The sequence below is a fragment of the Esox lucius genome, chromosome 15, assembly GCF_011004845.1.
Source record: "Esox lucius isolate fEsoLuc1 chromosome 15, fEsoLuc1.pri, whole genome shotgun sequence".
NCBI classification, from domain to species: Eukaryota; Metazoa; Chordata; class Actinopteri; order Esociformes; family Esocidae; genus Esox; species Esox lucius.
Genome location: NC_047583.1, coordinates 20,713,508 through 20,735,415, shown reverse-complemented (window position 1 = coordinate 20,735,415; position 21,908 = coordinate 20,713,508). Strand labels below are relative to the sequence as shown.

The 21,908-nt window shown below is 41.8% G+C and overlaps 1 protein-coding gene across 3 annotated transcripts in view; it reads left to right on the top strand.

Moving 5' to 3' along the window:
- The window catches only part of syne1b (spectrin repeat containing, nuclear envelope 1b), a 106,477-nt gene that overhangs the window by 27,188 nt on the left and 57,381 nt on the right, over positions 1-21,908 (top strand). For 2 of the 3 annotated variants that reach the window (XM_034297401.1, XM_034297400.1), the window contains 34 exons: positions 6-174; positions 361-457; positions 942-1,144; positions 1,907-2,071; positions 2,294-2,446; positions 2,916-3,059; positions 3,209-3,376; positions 3,553-3,711; positions 4,282-4,446; positions 4,577-4,711; positions 4,958-5,116; positions 5,549-5,757; positions 6,525-6,633; positions 6,855-7,019; positions 7,874-8,041; positions 8,316-8,492; positions 10,650-10,790; positions 11,412-11,572; positions 11,811-11,961; positions 16,009-16,139; positions 16,439-16,535; positions 16,654-16,752; positions 17,062-17,249; positions 17,460-17,583; positions 17,875-18,041; positions 18,257-18,410; positions 18,547-18,750; positions 19,112-19,283; positions 19,396-19,654; positions 19,820-19,999; positions 20,322-20,472; positions 20,654-20,812; positions 21,336-21,518; positions 21,720-21,821. In XM_034297401.1, coding sequence (XP_034153292.1) covers positions 6-174; positions 361-457; positions 942-1,144; positions 1,907-2,071; positions 2,294-2,446; positions 2,916-3,059; positions 3,209-3,376; positions 3,553-3,711; positions 4,282-4,446; positions 4,577-4,711; positions 4,958-5,116; positions 5,549-5,757; positions 6,525-6,633; positions 6,855-7,019; positions 7,874-8,041; positions 8,316-8,492; positions 10,650-10,790; positions 11,412-11,572; positions 11,811-11,961; positions 16,009-16,139; positions 16,439-16,535; positions 16,654-16,752; positions 17,062-17,249; positions 17,460-17,583; positions 17,875-18,041; positions 18,257-18,410; positions 18,547-18,750; positions 19,112-19,283; positions 19,396-19,654; positions 19,820-19,999; positions 20,322-20,472; positions 20,654-20,812; positions 21,336-21,518; positions 21,720-21,821 — 5,368 coding nt within the window. Of the gene's footprint in view, positions 1-5; positions 175-360; positions 458-549; positions 571-941; positions 1,145-1,906; positions 2,072-2,293; positions 2,447-2,915; positions 3,060-3,208; positions 3,377-3,552; positions 3,712-4,281; positions 4,447-4,576; positions 4,712-4,957; positions 5,117-5,548; positions 5,758-6,524; positions 6,634-6,854; positions 7,020-7,873; positions 8,042-8,315; positions 8,493-10,649; positions 10,791-11,411; positions 11,573-11,810; positions 11,962-16,008; positions 16,140-16,438; positions 16,536-16,653; positions 16,753-17,061; positions 17,250-17,459; positions 17,584-17,874; positions 18,042-18,256; positions 18,411-18,546; positions 18,751-19,111; positions 19,284-19,395; positions 19,655-19,819; positions 20,000-20,321; positions 20,473-20,653; positions 20,813-21,335; positions 21,519-21,719; positions 21,822-21,908 lie in introns of all 3 variants that reach the window. The other variant, XM_034297399.1, reaches the window with a different exon arrangement.

Here is a 21,908-nt window from a genome sequence, read left to right as displayed (position 1 = left end):
AAAAGGTTCAACTATGTGTCCACCTCATCTCATGCCCACCTGATCAAACTGGAATTCTGGGAGATGAAATACCGTCTGATGGCGTTTCTTATCTTGGCTGAGTCCAAACTCAAGTCCTGGATCATCAAATATGGCCGCCGTGACTCTGTGGAACTACTACTGCAGAGCTACATTGTGAGTCTTTTCGATAGTTGTTAATGGTTTGAGGTAGCCTGGTAGATCCGTTTATGCTGTTTAGCCAATCAAATGTTTGTCAAGACAATGACTGTACGAGTCAAACATGGGACCAGCAAGCTACAATTTGATAAATGCTGTTATGTCTTCTTGATGATCTCAGACTAATCTCATCATTATTCCCAGTCCTTTATAGAGGGACACAAGTTTTTTGAACAGTATGAGACAACGTTTAAGGCCCTCAGGCAGGCTGCAGATACATACATCAAGTCTGATGGTTCAGGTAATTTTTCCTGTTTTATTTCAGAAGTGCTTAGATTGAATGTGTTATCTGTCTTCGGTCTAAACAGGCTAACTATTGATTTCGTCTTCTAGGCATTAAGATCCGTAATAAAGGTAGGTGTAGGTTAATTTGGTACTAAAACATAAACTCAATGTAACCCAGTGTCCACACTTGCCTTTGATCGGCTGTCCAATGGGGGTCCACTGCATATCCAAGAAATGTTATATAATTTCACAGTGACTGTTCACTAACTACTGCACAAAAATAATTTCTTGTAACACAACTACTCTTTGCACGGTACAATAACACTTACGGGAAAACTTTGAATGCAAACCACTGCAAATGCAACTTCCTTACTCTCCTCACTTCAAAATGATCTTTCCTAATCTCTTTCCTGAGTCTAGGTAATTGGGCCTAATAGATTAAGCGTAACAAAGAGCAATCTGGTCATGATTCCACAATGTTTTTCCTCAATGTCTTTCAGCTGAGGAAGTGGAGAGTGTGGGAAAGTTCCTTACGGACGCGTCGGCCCAGTGGAGGAACCTATCAGTGGAGGTGCGAAGCGTCAGAAGCATGCTGGAGGAGGTCATCTCCAACTGGGAGAAGTACAGCAGCACGGTGGCCGGACTTCAAGCCTGGCTGGAGGACGCAGAGCAGATGCTGAACCAGTCAGAGAACGAAAAGCGAGTGAGTGGTGAAGACAGTAATGGATGGAGCTAGATTTGATGTATAGACAAAAATATTGAATTAATTCATGTTTCTTTTTTAGATTATTCTTTATGATATAAAGCTCTTTATAATGATATTGTACTATATTTTAGCAACAAGGTAAGAGGGAGTGCCTAGACATTGTGCTTAGTCGTGGTATATTGGCCACCAACCCCTGAGATGCCTTATTGCTTTTATAAAATTGTTATAATAGCAATACACCATCTTATTGCTGAGGTATGAAAGAGCTACGGACAATTACAGCAATAAAAAGTGATGTTTCATGCCTAAGGACAGCTCTTAGCTGTGGTATATTGACCATGTACCACACCCCTTTATTGCTTATATATATATATATATATATATATATATATATATATACCACGGCAATCAGCCAATCAGCATTCAGGATTCATAGCACCCAGTTTATGACATTATATAACAATAGATGATAATAGATGATTCGAAAGAAGAGACTATGAAGATTCCAAGGATACTATTGTACTATGGAACTATGGAAGAGTCTTGTGTGTTAATGTTAACGATGGTAGATAATTGCAGTCAATGTGGGGTCATTTGTAAACAGCCAAAAATGACCATGACCGCCCTACATATCCATCTCCAAGACTGCCCTTCTATGTGCCAGTGAAGCACTGTGCCCACGCACTCATTCTTGCTGTGTAATATTTAAACAACCATAACAATGTTAATAAGTGGAGCTTATTCTTCTTCCACCCGTAGGACTTCTACCGGAACCTTCCTCACTGGATCCAGCAGCACATGGACATGAACGATGCAGGAAACTTCCTGATTGAGACGTGCGACGAGACCGTCTCCAGAGACCTAAAGCAGCAGCTGCTCCTCCTCAATGGGAGATGGAGGGAGCTGTTCGTTAAAGTCAAACATGTATATCATTTTTTTTTATCTCTTTTTCCGCTCATTAATATTATGCCTATTATGAAGCATACCGCTTGATTGGCCATTATGTGCCTTTAAACATTTCTCAGCTAACCACTAGATACAGTGCTTTAGGCTTTGCTTTTCAGGTATCATAGCATGTCGTTTTTAAGTATTGAAAGTTCAAATCATCAAGAGAATAACTTCATTGCTCCCACATTTCTTTGGCAGTATGCTAGAGCAGATGAAGTGGACAAGTTGAAGCAGGACTACCAGGATGGTATTGCTACTCTCAAAACCTTCATGGATGCAACCAACAACAAGATGTCTGCCCCTGTCCAAGTGTCCTTCCTGAATGTCAGGACATTCGTTCAAGATGTGGAGGTACCCATAACGCACATACATATTGTTGCTTTCTCATGAAAATGTTGTAACAAAATTTTTTCCCATACTGTACATTGAAAGCAGGCACCCGCTTAATGCAGTCAGAATGTCCATGACTCTAGTACAGAGGAAAGTGAATATTCCTTCTGAGGTTTCATTATTTATGTTGGCTAATGTGAAAATGCTGTCATATTTTCATTTTCCTGAAAAAGTGTCTTTTTGGGAGCTTCTAATTTGACAGTTATGATGTAGTACACTTGAATTATACATTCTTTCAAAATGTATGAAACTATCTATAAAGCTTTCAGCTTGGTTCGCTCTGTTAGATTACCTACCTATCTACCTATCAAGTTGTCATTGTAAATGAAAATATCTTTCTTCTACATTGACTTTTATAGTTATATAGAGAATATATAAGTGTGGAGAAAAATAACTGATATTTGAATTCAGTCCATCCACTCCCTTCCAGGACATAAAGCACAAAGTGCCGGCCATGGAGGCAGCGTGTAAAACAGCCAGCCGCACCGCCCAGTTGCTGACCAAAGACACTGACCCAGAGGATGTCTCCAAGATGCTAGCTGTCATGGTCTCTATTAAGGAGGAGATGAGCCAGGTGATCTTACATCTCCGCTGTTTCTTTTCCCAGATCTTTTAAATGGTGCATTTCCCTCCTTTGTTTGCCTCTGTCCATAGTCATGCTGAGCTTCAGCCACTTCTGTCCAAATGAACACTCACTTCCTGTCCCTCTCCTCCTTCCACCAGATAAGGGAGAGATGTCTGCCGCTACTGCGGGAGGCCCAATCACTTCTTCCCCCTCTAGAGGAGATGGAGAAAAACATCACAGGGTTCTACCAGGCTCTGGAGAAGGCCAGCCAGATCACCTGCTCCAGGGACTCAGAAACCCCCGGGGACTTCAAAAAGAAATGCCAGGTGAGATCATGAGAGTCAGGCGTTGGAAAAATGGAAGTCACTGTGCTGTTATATTGTACTTAAACATAAACTGACCAACACGTTAACACTACTACATTGCCTGATTAAGTTAACGTTAAATGGCCTCATTGTGTTATTATTATTAAGGCACTATCTCTATCTCACTTCCTGTCTAGGAGCTGGTGACCTACACACAGAGCTGTAAGAAGTGCCTGACTGTGATTGAGAAGAACCACCAGTGCATCCAGAGAACGCTGGACAACAGTAAGACCCTCCAGCACCTGGACATGGCCCTGCTGCAGAAGAGAGTCTCTGACCTGCAGGTCTCTTCTCAGGTACACCTAACGGATTTGGTCTGAAAGGGCTATGGTGTACGTGACTGGAGGAGGAAACATAAGTCAATCAATCAGTTATTAATTAGTCAGTTACACAGTCGGTCAATCAATCATTCAATCAGTCAATTAGGGGCCTTGACAGAGGAACCTTATATACATTGGTGAATGAGCAAAGACCTTAGTGAAGGACTTGGCAATTGAAATATTAGCAAAGCATACACCCCACCCACTTCTGTAAAAATTTTATCACACTGAAATTCATAGACTTCCCTCTGTGATATCAAACATATATACTGTGTTTTGTCGATTGTTTATTTGTTTATTTTAAACTATGATGGGAGTAAAATAAGGTGATACTTGTGGTTCTGATTAGGTGCAACAGTTAACCTTAGCTCATTAGGTATTAAGATGTTATACTCTTCAAAAATATATTGATGAATAATTCATTCATAGGTCCAAAACTGATGGAATAACTCTAGATTGTCCCTTTAATGACATAGGTGTTTCATGAGTGGAATAGAACTAAATTGTCGGTAATAAGAGAAGTGAATGTCTGTTTGTGCATCCAAGGCCATGATCAGAGAGTCCACTGAGTGGAGAAAACATGTAGAGGCCAACAGCAGCTTAATGAAGAGGTTTGATGAGTCCCGCCTCGAGCTGGAGAAGGTGCTCAAGATGGCTCAGGCTTCTCTGAATGAAAGAGGCAACCCAGAAGACCTGCTAAAGAAACACACGGTAAGACTTGCTCATGGCTAGGTCCAGGGTTTTAGGCAAGGAATCAAATAAATTGGGAATCAGCAGGAAAACACAAGTTCATGTGGACAGTGTGTGATGAGGAATGTCTCCTCTCTGTTCATATTTGCAGGAGTTCTTTGGGCAGCTGGACCAGCGGGTCCTCAATACGTTCCTGAAGGCCTGTGATGAGCTGACAGACATACTGCCAGAACCAGAGCAGCAGAGTCTGCAGGAGACAGTCAGAAAACTGCACAAACACTGGAAGGTAAGTGCCCTGCTGACAGAATGATCATGTGGCCAACTAGCCATTGCTAACAAAGAAACAAAAGCCTGCCAATGTACAATTGTAATATTGTATTTTTTTCTAGTTCCAAGATGTGTTCAATTTGTGCAGTATGTCCGTCCTGGGTACTCATTGGACCGAATTGATTTTAGCAGAGTATTATACTGCATGAAGGGTTCAGTATATACAGGAAGCCCGTAGGAAGCCCTAACTCCCTTCCTCCCCCAGGATGTCCAGACAGATGCACCTTTTCATCTATTAAACCTGAAGGTAGAGGTGGAAAGGAGCAAGCTCATGGTCTCCATGCAGGAGTGTCAGTCAGAGCTGACCAGGGAGAACCGACAACTGGCTGGCATGGGGAGCGAGAGACTGATCAAAGAACACCGGGTGAGACTGGATGTGTCCATGACGACTGTGGTGTTTATTCTGATTTAATAGTGGTGTGAAAGATACTGATATACAGCTTCGGAAAGAGACCACTGCACTGTTTTCTTTCCTTTCAAAACATTTCGAGAAGGAAGGTTTTGAGTGAGGAACAGAAGGGTTAAAATTAAGAGACCACTGCATTTTGAACATTTCTGTTCCTCACACGAAAGGAAAGAAAAAGGTGCAGTGGTCTCTTAATTTTTTCCGGAGCTGTATATCCTTGGATCGGATGCAACAAAAATGATTAAGTCCCATTGCAAATGCACTGTGCATATTTTAGAAAGGTACTTCATTGTTGTTAGATATTCTCATTTCATTTTCATTATTTGGCATTTGATGTCTCCCTGTAAGTTTGTCACATTAGCAATGTACTGTTCCTGTACCTTTCTGCAGGCCTTCTTCAGAGAGAAAGGTCCACAGTCTCTTTGTGAGAAGAGAATACAGCTCATGGAGGAACTGTGTCAGAAGCTTCCGGAAGGCGACCCAGGTCAGCAGACCCTGGAATCATCCAAGAAGGCCTTCACAGAGCTCCAGGAGGAGATAGAGAGCACTCATCACAAACTGATGCAGCATCCTGATAAGTGGAAGGAGTTTAGCACAAGGTCATTACAAATTATGTTTATAATGTTATATATCTCTATAACATTACCTGTCATGTTATTTTAACATTTCTGTTGATGTCTGTAGCTGAGAACTGACACTTTGTTAGTATTCAGTGCCCTGGTAGGTGTTTTAATAACATTAATAGAAATGTGACTGAAAGATGTAAGAGATAAATCATCAGCTTAAAAACTGCTGGGAAGAGGTGGCATCGTTGTTTCTGTGGCAGCCTGGTGCTGGGGGTTTTGGAGCTATGGGCTCCAGTGGTTGACTCCTTGACAGCCTCTGCAGCATGTCTTTCTCACTCTTGGGCTCCCATGTGGCTGGGACTGGGCCGTGGTGGAGGCAGTACAGCTTGGCCTCTTTTGCTGCTACTTTCTCTTCTCCAGCTATTGCAACTTCTTTGATTTTCTTCCAGCTATTCCCCCTGCCTGCTCTCCGGTGGCCTCGTTATGTCTCACTTGATGAGGTCCCTATGGTTTACACCTGGGCAAGGGTGGGGCAGGGGCGGGGCTGGCCCTACTGGCTGCCACTGGAAGGTTCTGGAATCAGTCTGCCTTCTTCCTTGGGGGAGTTGGTGCGATGCTGATTTAGCTGGCGTGGGCATGTTCACGCCACAAGTCCAATAACCTTTTTTTCAGTCAGTCACTCACTACTCACATTGACATTATTTTTGGGGTCAATTGTAAAAAGCCTAATGAACCTAATGAAGACTGATTTATTAGAAGGATATAGTGTGTGAAGATACTTTGCCCTGTGTTCATCCTAGGTTCACTGAGCTGTCAGCCTGGCTGTCGTCCAAAGAGAGTCAACTCAGACTGCTGAGGAACCGAGCCAGCGACCCCAGCAAGTATGGACAGGTCAAGGCCACCATCACGGTGAGTAGGAATGGAAGCCCTCATTCTCTGGGTGTACAGCATCGCAACACTGACTTCACGCAGCATTTTATGTGATGTTGTTTACGGTCATCTTAAGGCATTTGTCATTAATCGTTGCTCCCAGAAAATCATTAGTAAACAATAATCTAATTTTTAGTCCCTAATCTAAAATGAGCATCATTTATATTTCATATACTGTACCTCCCGCTCTCCCTCTCTAGGAGCTGAGAAATGATGCAGAACTGCAGGAGGGTAACCTGAGTTGGCTGAAGACTCGTCTGGCTGTGCTGATAGAGATCTGCTCGGAGACAGATGCCGAGAGGCAGGCTGGTGCCCTGAATAAGCTTTCCACCAACTTCAAGGGCCTCCTCTCCTATCTAACTGAGGTATTGACATAAAGCTTGAGAGAGAAATAATATTACATAATGTGGTTATCGTCCTGGGACGGACATAGAGCTGCAAATGTAGAGTGAAATGAAATCCGTGGTTGCAATACTATTTTGGTTTTTGAAATCTATTAGCAGTTTGCCTTTCAAGAGATCTATCTCCTCCAGATTTACAGTAGTATCGCTTATTACAGATCCTGTCCGTGTCTAATTGGATCAATCCTTAATTATTCTATTGAATAATCTAATGTCAATCTGAATGCTGGCTTAGAATGTATCACTGTGTAAGTCAAGATTTCAACTGTTATCAGTTTGTCAGGTAGCTGGCCCTGTTGAGAATGTATCACTGTGTAAGTCAAGATTTCAACTGTTATCAGTTTGTCAGGTAGCCGGCACTGTTGAGAATGTATCACTGTGTAAGTCAAGATTTCAACTGTTATCAGTTTGTCAGGTAGCCGGCCCTGTTGAGAATGTATCACTGTGTAAGTCAAGATTTCAACTGTTATCAGTTTGTCAGGTAGCCGGCCCTGTTGAGAATGTATCACTGTGTAAGTCAAGATTGTTAACTGTTTGTTTGGGTCTGCTGGTGCTCCTCATCACAGAGTGCCTAATGCTGAATTGCTTTCCTCTGCGTTGCCTCTAAATCCACAACTTTCATTACGATGCAATGTATTATTAAATATATTTTCTTCTTCAATTGGCTGCACGGTATTAGCACGTTAGTTTGGATGTAACAGAGGAGTCGTTTGGGGTGTTTAAGTTGCGTTTGGCCCCCCGCTAAAGCTTTTTGTCTTGTATGGGGACGTAAACCCAATACATACTGCATATGTTAAACGTGTGTTGTGTTCTTCCAGTCTGAGAAGGTGGTGCTGGCGGTGGGGGACTGTGTGCAGTTCAGGGAGGAGGTGCGTGCGACGCTGGATGAACTGATGCAGGGTCAGCAGGAGGTTACCCAGGAGGTCACCAGGATACTGGACTCTGCCACCGTCATAGAGGCCCAGCAGCTGCTTCAGGTTCACCAGGTAGGTCAGCCTGGAGTGGAACACCACTGGCTGTCCATGTTACTTGGATAACTGGCCGCCCACTGATTCTGAATAGATCGAACTGTTCTCAAACTGTCTCCGGGTTAAAATAGGTTCAGTTCAAGCAATAAACATTGGGGCATTGCTCCGGCTGTAGGGAGACGATATCGCGTATTATCAACGTTATTATTCAACGTTTGAAGAGTAGTAATTGTTAAGTTTTAAAGTGATGCAGAGTACCAAGTGTAATGTGTGGTCTCCCGTCTGTGTGCAGCAACAGCTGAAGCGTCTGCGTATGAAGAGGAAGGATGTGCAACAGCAGGTCACCAGGGGCCGGCAGCTACAGGATGAAGAGGGGCTGGGGGAGACCTTACAGCAGGACCTGCAGAGTCTGGAAACAACACTCAGCAAGATGGACCACACCATGGACTCGCAAGAACAGGAGTTAGAGGTGAGTTCTCTATAAAAAAAAAACAAGAAAATTAAGGAAAGAAGTTCAGCCGGGCCACAATTGGAAGTGTTGAACGTGGCTGCCCTTTTGATTTTTGAACGCTGGTCGCCGACATGAAAGGATGTGTCTTTAACCACTACGCCAAAGAGCTGATCATCTGCTGTGTATCAGAATAGCATATTGAAATTATATAATATTGTCATGCATTAACATCAAGTTTGAATATTTCATTAGACACCATTAACCATTGTGTTAAACTGAGTAATGCTTCTTATTAAGTTTACCTCCACCACAAATAGTATCTATGAACTGCATGACTTTTGCCACTGGGCATTTTAATATTAGCCAAAACGATGTCGCTAGACGCCATTACGCATTGTGTTAAACTTTGTAACGTTTCTTATTAATATTACCACCACCAAAAATAGCATTTATTAACTGTATGGCTTTTGCCACTGGCCGGTTTACCAGCTTATTTGCCATTTCTGAATGACATTGATACAATAACTACTATATCAATATAGGTCACGATAACTGACTTTTACTTCAAGTGAAAAGATGACAGAATCTTGTAGCCAGCGAAGTTTTTGACTATCCTGATGAAATCCTAAGACATAATTCGAAGATCCACCAGAAATTGTCGCAATATAACAGTAAACTAGAAATGGCCGTTCTTCTAGGAACAGGATATTATATTAGCAGCGCTAGCTCAGATTTTCATTTTTCAAATTCTAGATTGTAATTTTATGTTTAATGTCCGTTCCAATGTTATTCTTGCCTGCTGTTTTTTTACATTCTGTATGGCCTTATACATTTCAATTAGGACTTTTATTGTGAAAATGAAAATCTGAGTGCTGCCAGCATAATATCATGCTGCTAAAATAATGCTAATGAAGCCTCGTTTGGCCTTGTTTGACAGAAGGTTATAGCCAAAAAGTTTTTGTCTATTCTGAACAAATCCTCTTTTACCACTGGCCTTTTTAACAGCTAATTAGCCATTCGTGAATGACATTGAGTATCTATCAATATAGGTGACGATAACAGAATTTGTCAAGTGAAAAGACGAGAGAATCATGTAGGCACCGAAGTGTTTGTCTTTCCTGAACAAATCCTTACATCCACCAGAACTGTTTTATTTTAGGCTTCCTATCACATAGCTACGTAAAGTTATAGCCAGCAAAGTTTTTGTCTGTCCTGAACCTCAGGTGCAACGCGTTTAGACTGTTAGGGGAGTCGAACACAGTACCTAGTCAGTCAGTCAGGGACGGACTCACTCACTCAGTAAGAGACATTCGCTCTTCTAGGCCGGCTCCACTCACGCAGTCCGGCAAAAAACTGAAATAGGATTATTCTTATTCTTAGGTTAGGTTGATTAGTTGGAAGTAGCCATATGCGATCAAACAGTGAATGAGTACACACCAAACAATTAAATACAATACACAAATACAAGGATGAGACACATGGTTGGGTTAAGGAGTGTACACAGCCAGTTGGAATACACACACTTCACTGAGAAGGGACGTTAGGTGGATTGCCTGGGATCTAATTGCTTTGAGTACATAACAGCAGGTTGTTGACGGCATAAATAGTTGGGGACAGAGGGTCGTAGATAAAGATTAAAGGGAATATCCCAAATCTGCTTTCACCTTGTGGACGTAAGCTGATGTACACCGTATTCGAACCAAATCTCTTCCTCTGGCTTTACTTTCACCTTTTGTTGACCAGCTTACAAAAGCTGTAAAAAATAAATTTTTAGATATTTAAAAAGTGTAGAAGTGATTAAGATGGCACAATGACTCTCTACACTATATAGTTCTTATTTTCTCAGACAGAACTTTACTGAACTGTGTAGAATTTTAACAACCAGGAAATTAGTATTTCGCTCTGCCATTGCTCTTTTGAGGAGAAATGATTGTGTGTTTTAGTGACTCCAATGGAGGACAGATGTGTTATGCTTTTCTATTTCATCAACAGAATACAATGTGCCTTCTGTTTACCAAGAGACATTTTACATTTTAGGTTATGCTCCATTATAAGTGCTTCTTAGTCCAGGAGGTGCTGTCTTTGTAGATAATCTTTATAGTCTTTAATAATCTTGATTGTCTTTAATAATGTAGATAATCATCAGTTTTTTGACTGTCTCGGTTTGTCCCCCAGGTGACCCTGTCTGCATGGCAGGAGTTTGACAGCCAGCAGAGGGCAGTGCAGGAGTTTGTTACCAGAGCCCGCTCTGTCATTGACAGAGACATGAACTTCAGCAGCCCAGAGAGCTTGGCTACAGAGCGGGACCAGGCCCGGGTGAGTGAAGTCAAATCATGAACAAGTTGGTGTAACAGTTTCACCTTATAATGATAGTTGAGAGTTGCATACATGTTGGAGTCACATCAAAGGTATCTGCGTAATTTAGACTAATTATCTTTGCATACTAATGTGCTGTGAAATATGGATTTAAGAATAATTTAAATTAATCTGAACTTCATGTCATCCTGACAACATACACATGGAGAATATCATATCCTCCAATGTGTACACATTCTAAATATCACATCCTCCGTTGGGTACACATTCTAAATATCACATCCTCCGTTGTGTACACATTCTAAATATCACATCCTCCGTTGGGTACACATTCTAAATATCACATCCTCCGTTGGGTACACATTCTAAATATCACATCCTCTGTTGGGTACACATTCTAAAGATCACATCCTCCGTTGGGTACACATTCTAAAGATCACATCCTCCGTTGGGTACACATTCTAAATATCACATCCTCCGTTGGGTACACATTCTAAATATCACATCCTCCTTTGGGTACACATTCTAAATATCACATCCTCCGTTGGGTACACATTCTAAATATCACATCCTCCATTGTGTGCACTTTCTAAATATCACAATCTTTAATTCTCAAAAAAGGTCCTTCTGAAGCAGAGTGAAGCAGAAGCTTCCAAAGTGAACAGCTTGTTAAGGAAAGCAGCAGAGATCCAGCTTGGCCCAAAGAACACAACCCTGCTCCAGGATCAGGCCCGCTCCCTCAGTGAACAACTGGACAAAGCAGAGGCTGGCCTCAAGAAAGAGTAATAAAACACCTAGAGTCTGATCTGGGACTGTAATCATAAAGTGTCTCAGACCAGGAGTGAAGATCTAGGATCAGTTTAGTCTCCACAATTAATTATTTAATATTAGTAGGACCTGGTCTTGATCTGCAACCCCATTCAGAGTCACTTTATGAATACTCCCCTCTGAACACTGTATTGATAGTGTTGTCTACCGAACCAGTTGTGTGATAAGCTAAAGATATTGCTCCTTTTCTAGCGTCAAAGCTCTTGATGGGATGAAGACTCAGTGGGATCAGTTTGGGACAGAGTTTGAGGCGTTCTCCTCATGGATCTCTGAGAAAGAGAAAGAGCTGGATGCTCTAAAAAGTTTGACGGCTCCACTTGATCAGCAGATCAACACAGTTAAGGTACAGTCAGCAACCTCTGCGTTTCCTTAGTGTGTTTTAACACGTTGTACGTAGACATCACAGCATGGTCACTGTTTAGGAGATCTTTGATCTAAATCAGAAAGCTCAGCCGTGGTGAGTTGGGGTGCTGCTGGACCCTGCTGTATCCTCATCCTCCCCAAAGAGATTCCAAAAGTCACTTTTAGAGTTTGCGATGTGTGCATGTTTTCTCTCCATCCATCATTTTTACATTTTTCATGTGAGTCATTAATAAGGTGCTTATCAAGATCGACTTACAATAAGTGCATACATTTCAAGGCAGCTACAGTAGGTGAGAAAACCACATAGCTTAATAGTAAGTGCATTCTAATTAATTAATTAGGTATCAGCAAAAGTAATTGCTGGAAAGAACGCCATACAAATAAACATGAAACAATAAGCAAAGTTTACAAAAAGACAACCGGAGGTGGTGGCAGTGGAACTATTCTGGGTACTCTACGAAAAGGTGAGTTTTCTGAGGTTTTTCTGAAGATGGGCAGAAAGTCTGCTATCCTAGATTACGGGGGAGGCCGGTTTCACCATTGAGTTGCCAGGACAGAGAAGAGTTTTGACTGCGTGGATTAGGAACTGTCCCGAAGGGGCGAAACGGTCATGAGCCCAGAGTTGAATTGGCATGAAGCATGGCTGTGCAGTGGATACATTCTTCAACTGGAAGCCAGTGGAGTGCCTGAAGAAGAGGGGTGTCATGGGAGAACTTGGGAAGGTTGAACACTAGGCTGGCCCCAGCATTCTGAATACGTTTCAGGAATTGGATAACACACATCGGGGGCCCTACTAAGAGTGAGTTGCAGTAATCGGTAACACTTTACAATAAGGGTACAGTAATAATCATTATTAAATGCATTAATTGACATGGATTCATGACTTATTAATGCATCTATAAAGCCTTGATTATGTGTGCATGTGTTAATAAACATATTAACTAATTATTAGTTAACTGTTGGAACACATATCAATAAACATTAACTGATACATTAAAACAAAATGTAAACTAATAGTTAATGAATGCATCTACAAATAGTGAACTGTGTGTGGTTGTGTCAATAAACATGTAAATATCTTACATTTTATTAATCTTTAATTATAATCAAACAAATTATTATTATCTGCAAGTGCTTTTAAGCTATGAAAACGTAGTTATGACTTACAGTTTACAAGGATCACAAAGCTACTTAACTAATGCTTAATTATCAGAACTTAATAGTTTATAACCAAAAGTTCTATTCAGCAATTAATAAACAAATGAATTGTTGTGACTTTACAATAAGGATAACACATTTACTTAACTATTTATAAATTATCAGTATGTAAAAGTTCATAATCATCTAAAAGCATTAATAAACTAGAAAATACTGCTTTACAGTCATTAGCATGAATAAATGAGATCTGCATTTTTGCACAAAAGACTATAAAAAGCATCAGACATTTGGGTAATATTACTTTGGAGTTAATGAAATGCTGTTTTTGTGAGAACATTCAAGCATGTTAAAAGTATATATATAACAGATTCTTGAAACAGCAGAATTATACATGTGATAATTAAGCAATACATTTGGAGTGTAACACATGAGTTCTTGAACATCATTTCATATCAACAAGAAATAATACACAGGATATAACAACAGGTATTATTGTTCATGATGGACACAAGAAAAGCAAGTAAGTAAGCGACAGGTCACTAAGTAATAAGTAAGGTATTGTTCACGAAGGACAAAAGCCTGGCTTCTGTGACTGGACAGTATTCAGCAACAAATGACAGTTGTTGGGGGAAAGGTGTTGTTTGTTAAAGGAATTAGGGTTATACTATATGTTGCCTTCTAAGAAATGACCTCATTTGAACTGATTATGTTCAATAATAAACGTTTAATTGTTTTTGCTATGATGAAAGACACCAAATCATGAATCTGTAGTTGCATTATATTATCATGAAATCATTTAAATTTAATGTATGAATTCATGTTTGTTATTGGTCCATTCTACAGTTAGCTAGATATATTAATGTTTATTAACACATGCACAACAACGATAATTTGCATCAACTAAGATTTGGATTGAAATATATTAATGTATTGATTGATGTTTTTTAACATGTCCTTTATTAGTTACCTATTCATTTAGTAAAATGTTTATCGACACAACCACAAATAGTTCTTTATTTGTAGATGCATTAATTAACTATTAGTTTACACTATGTTTTAATGTATTAGTTAATGTTTATTGATATGTGTTCCAACAGTTAACTAATAATTAGTTAATATGTTATTAACACATGCACACATAATCAAGGCTTTATAGATGCATTAATAAGTCATGAATCAATGTCAATCAATGCATTTAATAATGATTATTACTGTATCCTTATTGTAAAGTGTTACCCAGTAATCCAGATGTGAGATGACAAGTGCCTGGATGAGTGCCTGTGCCACTTATTGTGTGAATTAAGAACATCCTTTACAAATGTTGTAGAGCATGTATCTACAGGATCAAGTCACCGGGTGTCATCTAGTGTCACTCCTAGGTTCTTTGCACTCTGGGAGAAGGACACTAGTTAACCATGATGAAACTGATGCTGATGCTCTGGGCAATGTTCTGCTGGGAAACCCTGGGTCCGGGCATTCACGTGGACGTCAATTTGACACGGGCCACCTACCTTAATATGGTTGCAGACCAGGTACACCCCTTCATGGCAATTGTATTCCTTGATGGCAGTGGCCACATACACCAGGATAATGCGCCCTGCCATGGCCCACATTGTTCAGGAATGGTTTGAGGAACATGATGAAGAGTTCACAGTGTTGCCTCGGCCTCAATTCCCCAGATCTCAATCCTATTGACCATCAGTGGGATGTGCTGGACCAACAAGTCCGATCCACAGTGGCTCCACCTTGCAACGTACAGGACTTGAAGGATCTTGGTGCCAGATACCACAGGACACCTTCAGGGGTTTTGTAGAGTCCATGCCTTGGCGGGTCGGTTCTGTTTTGGCGGCACACGGAGGACCAACAGCATATCAGGCAGGTGGTCATGATGTTTTGGCTCATCAGTGTATGCCCTGGAGTGGACAGGCCATCCCGTGGAAGAGCAGGTCAGCCTCGTCAAGGTTAAATGTGAGTTGGTGGGCTGACATCCAAGCGGTAAGGCACACTTTGATTCTCGTAGTCACCTGGGTGTTGGAAGCATGGACGAGCGCTCTGCCAAGCAGGAAGCAATCCAAAGCCTGAGATGCCCAAATCAGAGAGGGTGGCAAGTAGCATACGATGGTTCACAGGGTCGGAAGCCAGCGGATAGATCAAGGAGGGTGACAACAGAGGATAGAGAGTTAGCATGGACATTGGGAAGAACTTCTGGTACATTGAGAAGAACAACAAAGTGGCCCGTTTTGAAGCCTTGCTGGTTAGGGTTGAGAAGATTGTTCTTAAAGAGGTAAGAAGAGGGTTGGTTGAAGACAGCCTGCTCATGTGTCTTGGAAAGAAGAAGCAGAAAGGATACTGGCCTGTAGTTTTTGACACCAGACGGGGTGTTGCTTTCTTCAGAAGGAGCGTGACTCTGGCCATCTTGATGTCAACTGGGACACTGTCAGTGCTCAGCGAAAAGTTAAGGGAGGTAAGGTATGGGAAGTCTCCTGAGACGGTCTGAAGAAGGGACAAAGGGCTGAAATAACTGACTAAAAGAAGAATTTGGTGAAAAGCATTTAAGTAGTATTTGATGTTGATTAAAATGACAATGGCGTCTTGGTACGTGTTGTCTGTCCATTTGATTATCTGCTCAGTACCTGTTCGCCATTATCAGCACCCCCTGACCAAAATATCATCCTGTGGCTATATCAGAAGCAATCCTTTTTTTTGTATTTCATTAGAATCCTAAATCAGTAGCTACTTTCCCTGAAACCGCACAAACATTTCAACGGGGTATTCATAACAACTTTCATTACTTCATTCAGTATTACAACTGTTTTTAACTGATATAATGTTAGCGTTTAGTAACCTAACAAACTACTCTCTCTTCCAGGCAGTGGGTGTCGAGCTGGGAGACAGGGCGGAGGTCTTGTCCAAGCTAGAGGCAGACTCCCAGGCCTTGGCCCAGTTCATTTCCCCTGGGGAAGCAGCCCGCATCAAGGCCCGGCTCACCCAGATCGGCAGGTACTGATTTCTGGATGGTTTTACCTCCCATGGTTAAATGTGCTGTCTGTAAAATATAAATGTAATATAAATGGCTCTGGATTACGACATCGACTAAATTACAGAAATAAAATGTAATGTTATTAATGAAGTTATTTATTCCTGAGACGTATAACATGTTGCATAGTTATTAATCACCTGCATTATACAGGGATAGTTAAAAATTCTTTAAACTGAACTTTTTTGTTCTGGACAATAAAGTTCCTATGTGTTTGATCTCCGATGTTTTACATTGCTGAGTGTTATCCTTTCGTATTCAGGTACTGGGAGGAACTGAGAGAGAGTGTGGAACAGCTGGACGCACAGCTGCAGGAGAGCTCTTCCACACAGCACCGCTTCAATACCAGTCTGGAAGAGGTAGAACAGAAAGAGGGTTACCACCAAGTAATCTCTGGAGAACAGTATAATTACCACATGAAAATGAAGATTCTAGAAAATTTGTAACCTTTTTTTTTTTTAAATCTTTTAATTAAAGGCCCAATCAAGTCATGGTGATCTCTGTGAGAAATTGGACCAACCTGTCACCTCCTGTACCTCCTCGACAGAGACCTACAAAGTTCTCCAGAACCACATGGCATGTCTTCCTCTCACTCTGATTTCATCATTATGATATACTGACAGCATTTCATTTCTTATTTAGGCTACCTAATGTGCTTTATTTCAGATCAGACATAACTTTTGTTTTCTGTTCTCAGAGAAACACATTTGTAGATTTAAGGTTGAATATCTCTGAAAAACTGTTGCATATAATATTTTGCCATTTGATCAACAATATTTTCTTGCTGTCTGCTGGCTGTGCCTAAAAGCTACAGTATATAATGTTATATTAATCAAGGTTTTTACTTCCTTCTGTGGTACTTCTCTGTCTATCTCTATCCTACAGGAGGTGTCCCAGAGCTTGGAGCGACTGAAGGCAGCCTTGTTGTCCCTGTCTGCTGGGGCTCGTAGGCTCAGCAACAGAGAGCAGGCAGAAAGTGCCCTGGCAGCTCTACAGACCAGCTACGACCAGAGCCTACGACAGGCCCAGGACAAACAGAACACACTGGAGAAGCTCCTGTCTTTGTGGCAAAAGTAGGAACAAAATTGGTTCCAGATTCCCAGACACAGATTACGCCTAGTCCTGGAATATACAATCTCTTCGTCAAAGTGCTATTTAGATCTGATCAGATTTGGGCTTGATATTGATCTGGGAAACGGATTCTTTAGCTCTGAAATAGATGCAAAACATTTGTTTTTAATGTTCTTTATAAGACACTCTTAAATTTTAATACTTTGTTTCAGGTATGAGAAGGACCGTTCCAGCTTTGTATCCAGCTTGGAGAGATGTGAGTCTACATCCAAACCTGAGAGTCACTGTCTCCCTGCAGATAAAGCCAAGCTACATAGTGAGCTGCAGGATTTGCAGGTACAGTTATTCTTCCGATTCTTATTCATGTCCTGGTGTTAGAACCGATTTTCTGAGACACTGAGTTGGCCTGAAACTTCTCTATTTAAAATGCTGGTTTCATGGACAAACATTAAGCGTAGTCTGAGACCAAAAAACTATTTTTATTTTCCAGCACTAAAATTGGCTTAATCTGTGTCTGTGAAATGGTCCCAAAGACTTTTTAGTCCATTACTAGATTTAATCTCTGTCTGCTAAATCAGAAACTGTCCTTTTCCTCTGGCAAATTTTCAACAAAACTGTCTTCCGTAGAGCTTGCAGTCTGAAGTGGTGTTGCTGGAGTCCCTCCATGCTGTCCTGGTAGCGTTAGGGACATCCCTTTACCCCACTGCCCCAGAGGAGCGGGAAAGGCAGCTCAAAGAGGACCTGGAGCTGCTGAAGAATAGATGGAGCTCCCAGAATGACCTAATCCCCAAAAGGTCAGTCAGATTGACTGTTTATCACTTGCTTTAGCACAAACCCAATTATTTAATCAGACTGCATCCATATTTGTATCATTTTGAGTAGAACTAACAGACCTTATTCCAGACAGACACTAATTGTTGGCAGATGGATCTTGTATCTAGTTCTGTATGACACAGTACATGGCATCTGATTTATTAAGTGTTCATTCATGTTCCCGTTATTTGTACAGAATCCAGGAGCTCCAGAGCCACCTCTCTCAGGTGGACGAGTTTGACCAGGCTCTGCAGAGGTTCTGTCAGTGGAGTGAGGCATTCCTCTCCTCCCTGCACTCAGCTTCCCAGGTCAACATCACTGACATTCAGCCCTCTGTGACCCAAGTCAAGGTGCGAATGGTCAGCTGGTCATTCAGACTGTCCTACTGTGAGATATCTGTTATAAGATGTATATGACCGTATTTTTTGGTCTCAACCTGCTCCAACCTACTCCAACCTACTCTGTCTCCTTTATGGTGTGCTGTAGGAAACGCTGGCTGCACTGCAGAAGCAGAACAGTGTAAGGGAGAGTCTAGAGCTCCAGACACAGAGACTGTGTGCATCGTGTGAACCCCATGATGCACAGCTTCTTCAGGGAAGACAGGGGAGCTGCCTACAGCCCTACCTGGAGGCCCAGCAGCTGGTTGAGCTCCGGGTGGACTGCCTTGATAAGCTTGAAGCCTTCCTGGAGGTAAAACTGAGACTCAAGTTACACTCTTTACAGTAGTGCACTATATATGGAACAGGGTGCCATTTGTGACTCAACCATAGGTCCTATAAAAACAACCAGACTACTTTTTAAAATCTACTGTAGCTGTAGGGCCGTCTCCATCAGTGTCTGCTACGGTGACCTGGGGCGTGATTGAATAACCCCATGGCTCGTACCAAATGGCAGACTTAGGGGGAACATTAGTTAAAGCATATAAATGCAAAGTGGCCCCAAATCCTAGACTTACGACTGAGCCGTGATTGTATCACCGGGAAGCTGGGGCTTCTCAAATGCTTGAAGACTTGTAGATGCACTGTAACTTTGCCTACCGCACTGCCTACAGACCCACCGTGAGGCTGCAGGGGCACTGCGAGTCCTGAGGCAGACAGTGGAGGGCGCCGGGAGCTGGGACCGAGGGCGCGTGGAAGAGCTGCAGCGAGAACTTGAGACCGTTGTCCCAGACATCAGCGGACTGGAGACCCAGGCAGCCGGCCTGGACAGCAGCCTCTGTAAAGGTATTTCTACTGTCACTCTCTTTCCCCCCAGCCCTGAAGCACATCGTATTGCTACCGTGCTACAAAACCGCGCTGTACCATTGGCACGAAATCTGATTTGATTTAATTGAAGGCCACCTCCACATGGTGAGTGGTGTGGAGGAGTCCTGGTCCCGGACATCGTGTCGGGTTCTGGCAGACGGTCTCAGCGGGGAGCTGGACATGGTGAGGAGCCTACTAGGAAACAAGCAGAGTGAAGCTGAGGCTTTGGGAGCAATGTGGAGCTCCTTTAGGCAGAGGAAGGAGCAACTGCTGAAGAGCGTGGAGGACATTGAGGAGAAGGCTGACCACCAGATCCTTAGAGAGCCTAGCCCATTAGCACTGCAGCAGAGGTAAGTGGTTTACTTTAAACACTGTTCTAATTTTGGCCATTTTCTGCCATTAATTTGCTAATTCCATCTACTGTACATAATCTCTTTTCAATAGTCATGATTGTTGGGAACAGCTGACTGTATGTGAGTCTATCTACATTCTCTTTCATTGTTTATGTTGTTCAGGCTCCGGTTCTTCAACCAGCTGGAGGATGAGCTTCAGTCTCACCAACATGAGGAGCAGTGGCTCAGGGACAAGGGTCAACAACTAGCTCAGAGAGATCCAGAGCTGGCTGGGGAGGTTCTGCGAGAAATCAGCCTCCTGGAAACCACCTGGGAGGACACCAAGAGACTCATCACTGACAGGTAGGGCTCCATCTTCATGTAATGATGACAGCAATCTGTCTAACAAAATGTTTTAATACACTGGATACTGTTGAGAGAAAAGAACCACAACAAACTTATGCTGGACATGTGAAATCTATTAACCAGTCTGAATTAAGCCTGGTTCTTTTAGATTGATTCTTGAACATTGCACATTACACAACAAAAACGTCTGTGTAGTTGGAAGTCCAAACAACCAAAATAGGGGTTCACATAGTCCATATGTCATGAATCAAAAACAACATTTAAAATATAGAGAAATCTGGTAATAGGCCTAAAGTTGTACGTACACTTTATGTGTTAGGCAGGAACAATGCAGCATTCTGGTAGAACTGATGAGGGAGTACCAGAGCCTAAAATCGTCTATAACCACCATCTTGGAGAACACTGAGGGTATGACTGACATCGGCTCTGCTCTGACTGACCACGAGGAAACCAAGAGACTGCTTTCTAAGGTTAAGATAATAACGTTCTTAGTTTTCATTATAAACCAATGGGATATACACATTTGTAATGTGAACTATTTACCTTATTTCACCGTAAATAATTAAACATTAATCATGCATTCAACTTCAAATGGACTCATCACTTCCTAATAAAATGTTGCTTTTTTTTCAATCATCTCTACCTGTTCAGCATGACACAGTGAAGGCACAGATGTCAGCCAGGCAGAGTGAGTTGGACCAGTTCTCCAGTAAAGGCAAACAGCTGTTGAGTGAGTTGAAAAAAATCCCAGACTGTGAGGCCCAGCTGCTGAAAAAGGATATGGAGACACTGGTGGACCTGTGGCTGGATGTAAGTGTACATAGACAGGAAAATATGTTAGTTATAAACAAGAGGTACAAGACCAGTCCATAGTTCCAAAAGATCAGTCTTGACATTTATACCTTTGTATTCAGATTGTCAGACATCATCTACGCAACACACATGTTGCCAACAGCATTTAACCAATGTGGTGTTTTCTTATCAATATTTCAATTCACAAGACAGAATAAACTTGCATGTTAGCCATCAAGAAACGATACTTTAATGGTTGATGGCTGATGGCAATGTCTGACACTCATGGTGGCAAGATATCTTGCCTGTAATGACCATAGGAAGGAAGGAAGGATGGACCCTAGGAAGTGTAGGTGCTGCATAAAAATCTATTTATGGCATTTTATGTGGAATATTCTGTTTTGTCCACGTGCAAGCTTAATCCAGCTTTTATACTTATATCCATGTTGATTTTCTTCATGACAATCTATTACTTGGCAATGTTTTGCCTACACAGATTTTGTTAAATTCAAGAGGTTAATTTAGTCCCTTAACATTCCAGGTGTCGGAGAGGATCGAAGACAACACTGAGTGTCTGAGCCAGAGCCTTGCGTTGTGGGATGACGTACAGAAGATTGGTGAGGAAATCGAGGGCTGGACCACCAGTTCAGTGACGGAACTCAGTGAGAGCCTGAACAATCTTAATGACAGCCAGAGAATGGAGACAAGACTATCTGCTTTACAGGTACGGCTTTTAAGGAAAGCAGGAAGATGTTGGAATGAAGGTGGTGTTCGTCATCTATCACATACTGTCCCAACAGTTGTATCATTTTTTGGAAACCACACCAAAGCTCCTAATCATCAACTTATCTACATTGTAACTGCTCAAAATGCTAAATCAAATGTTCCCTCCTTGAATCTATTGTTTCTCCCTGTCCCTATCCAGGTGGAAATGGTAGATAAAGAGCAGAAGCTTGTGACCCTGCAAGGTAAAGTGTCCGAACTGAAGCAGCTCAGTCACAGCCAGGAGACACCTGCTAAACTACAGGTACGTGATCCCTTAGAATCTGAGGTCTATCTTCCCTTTTGGAAATTCTGGTTTAAAATTATAGATATTTCATAGCAATACATTGAC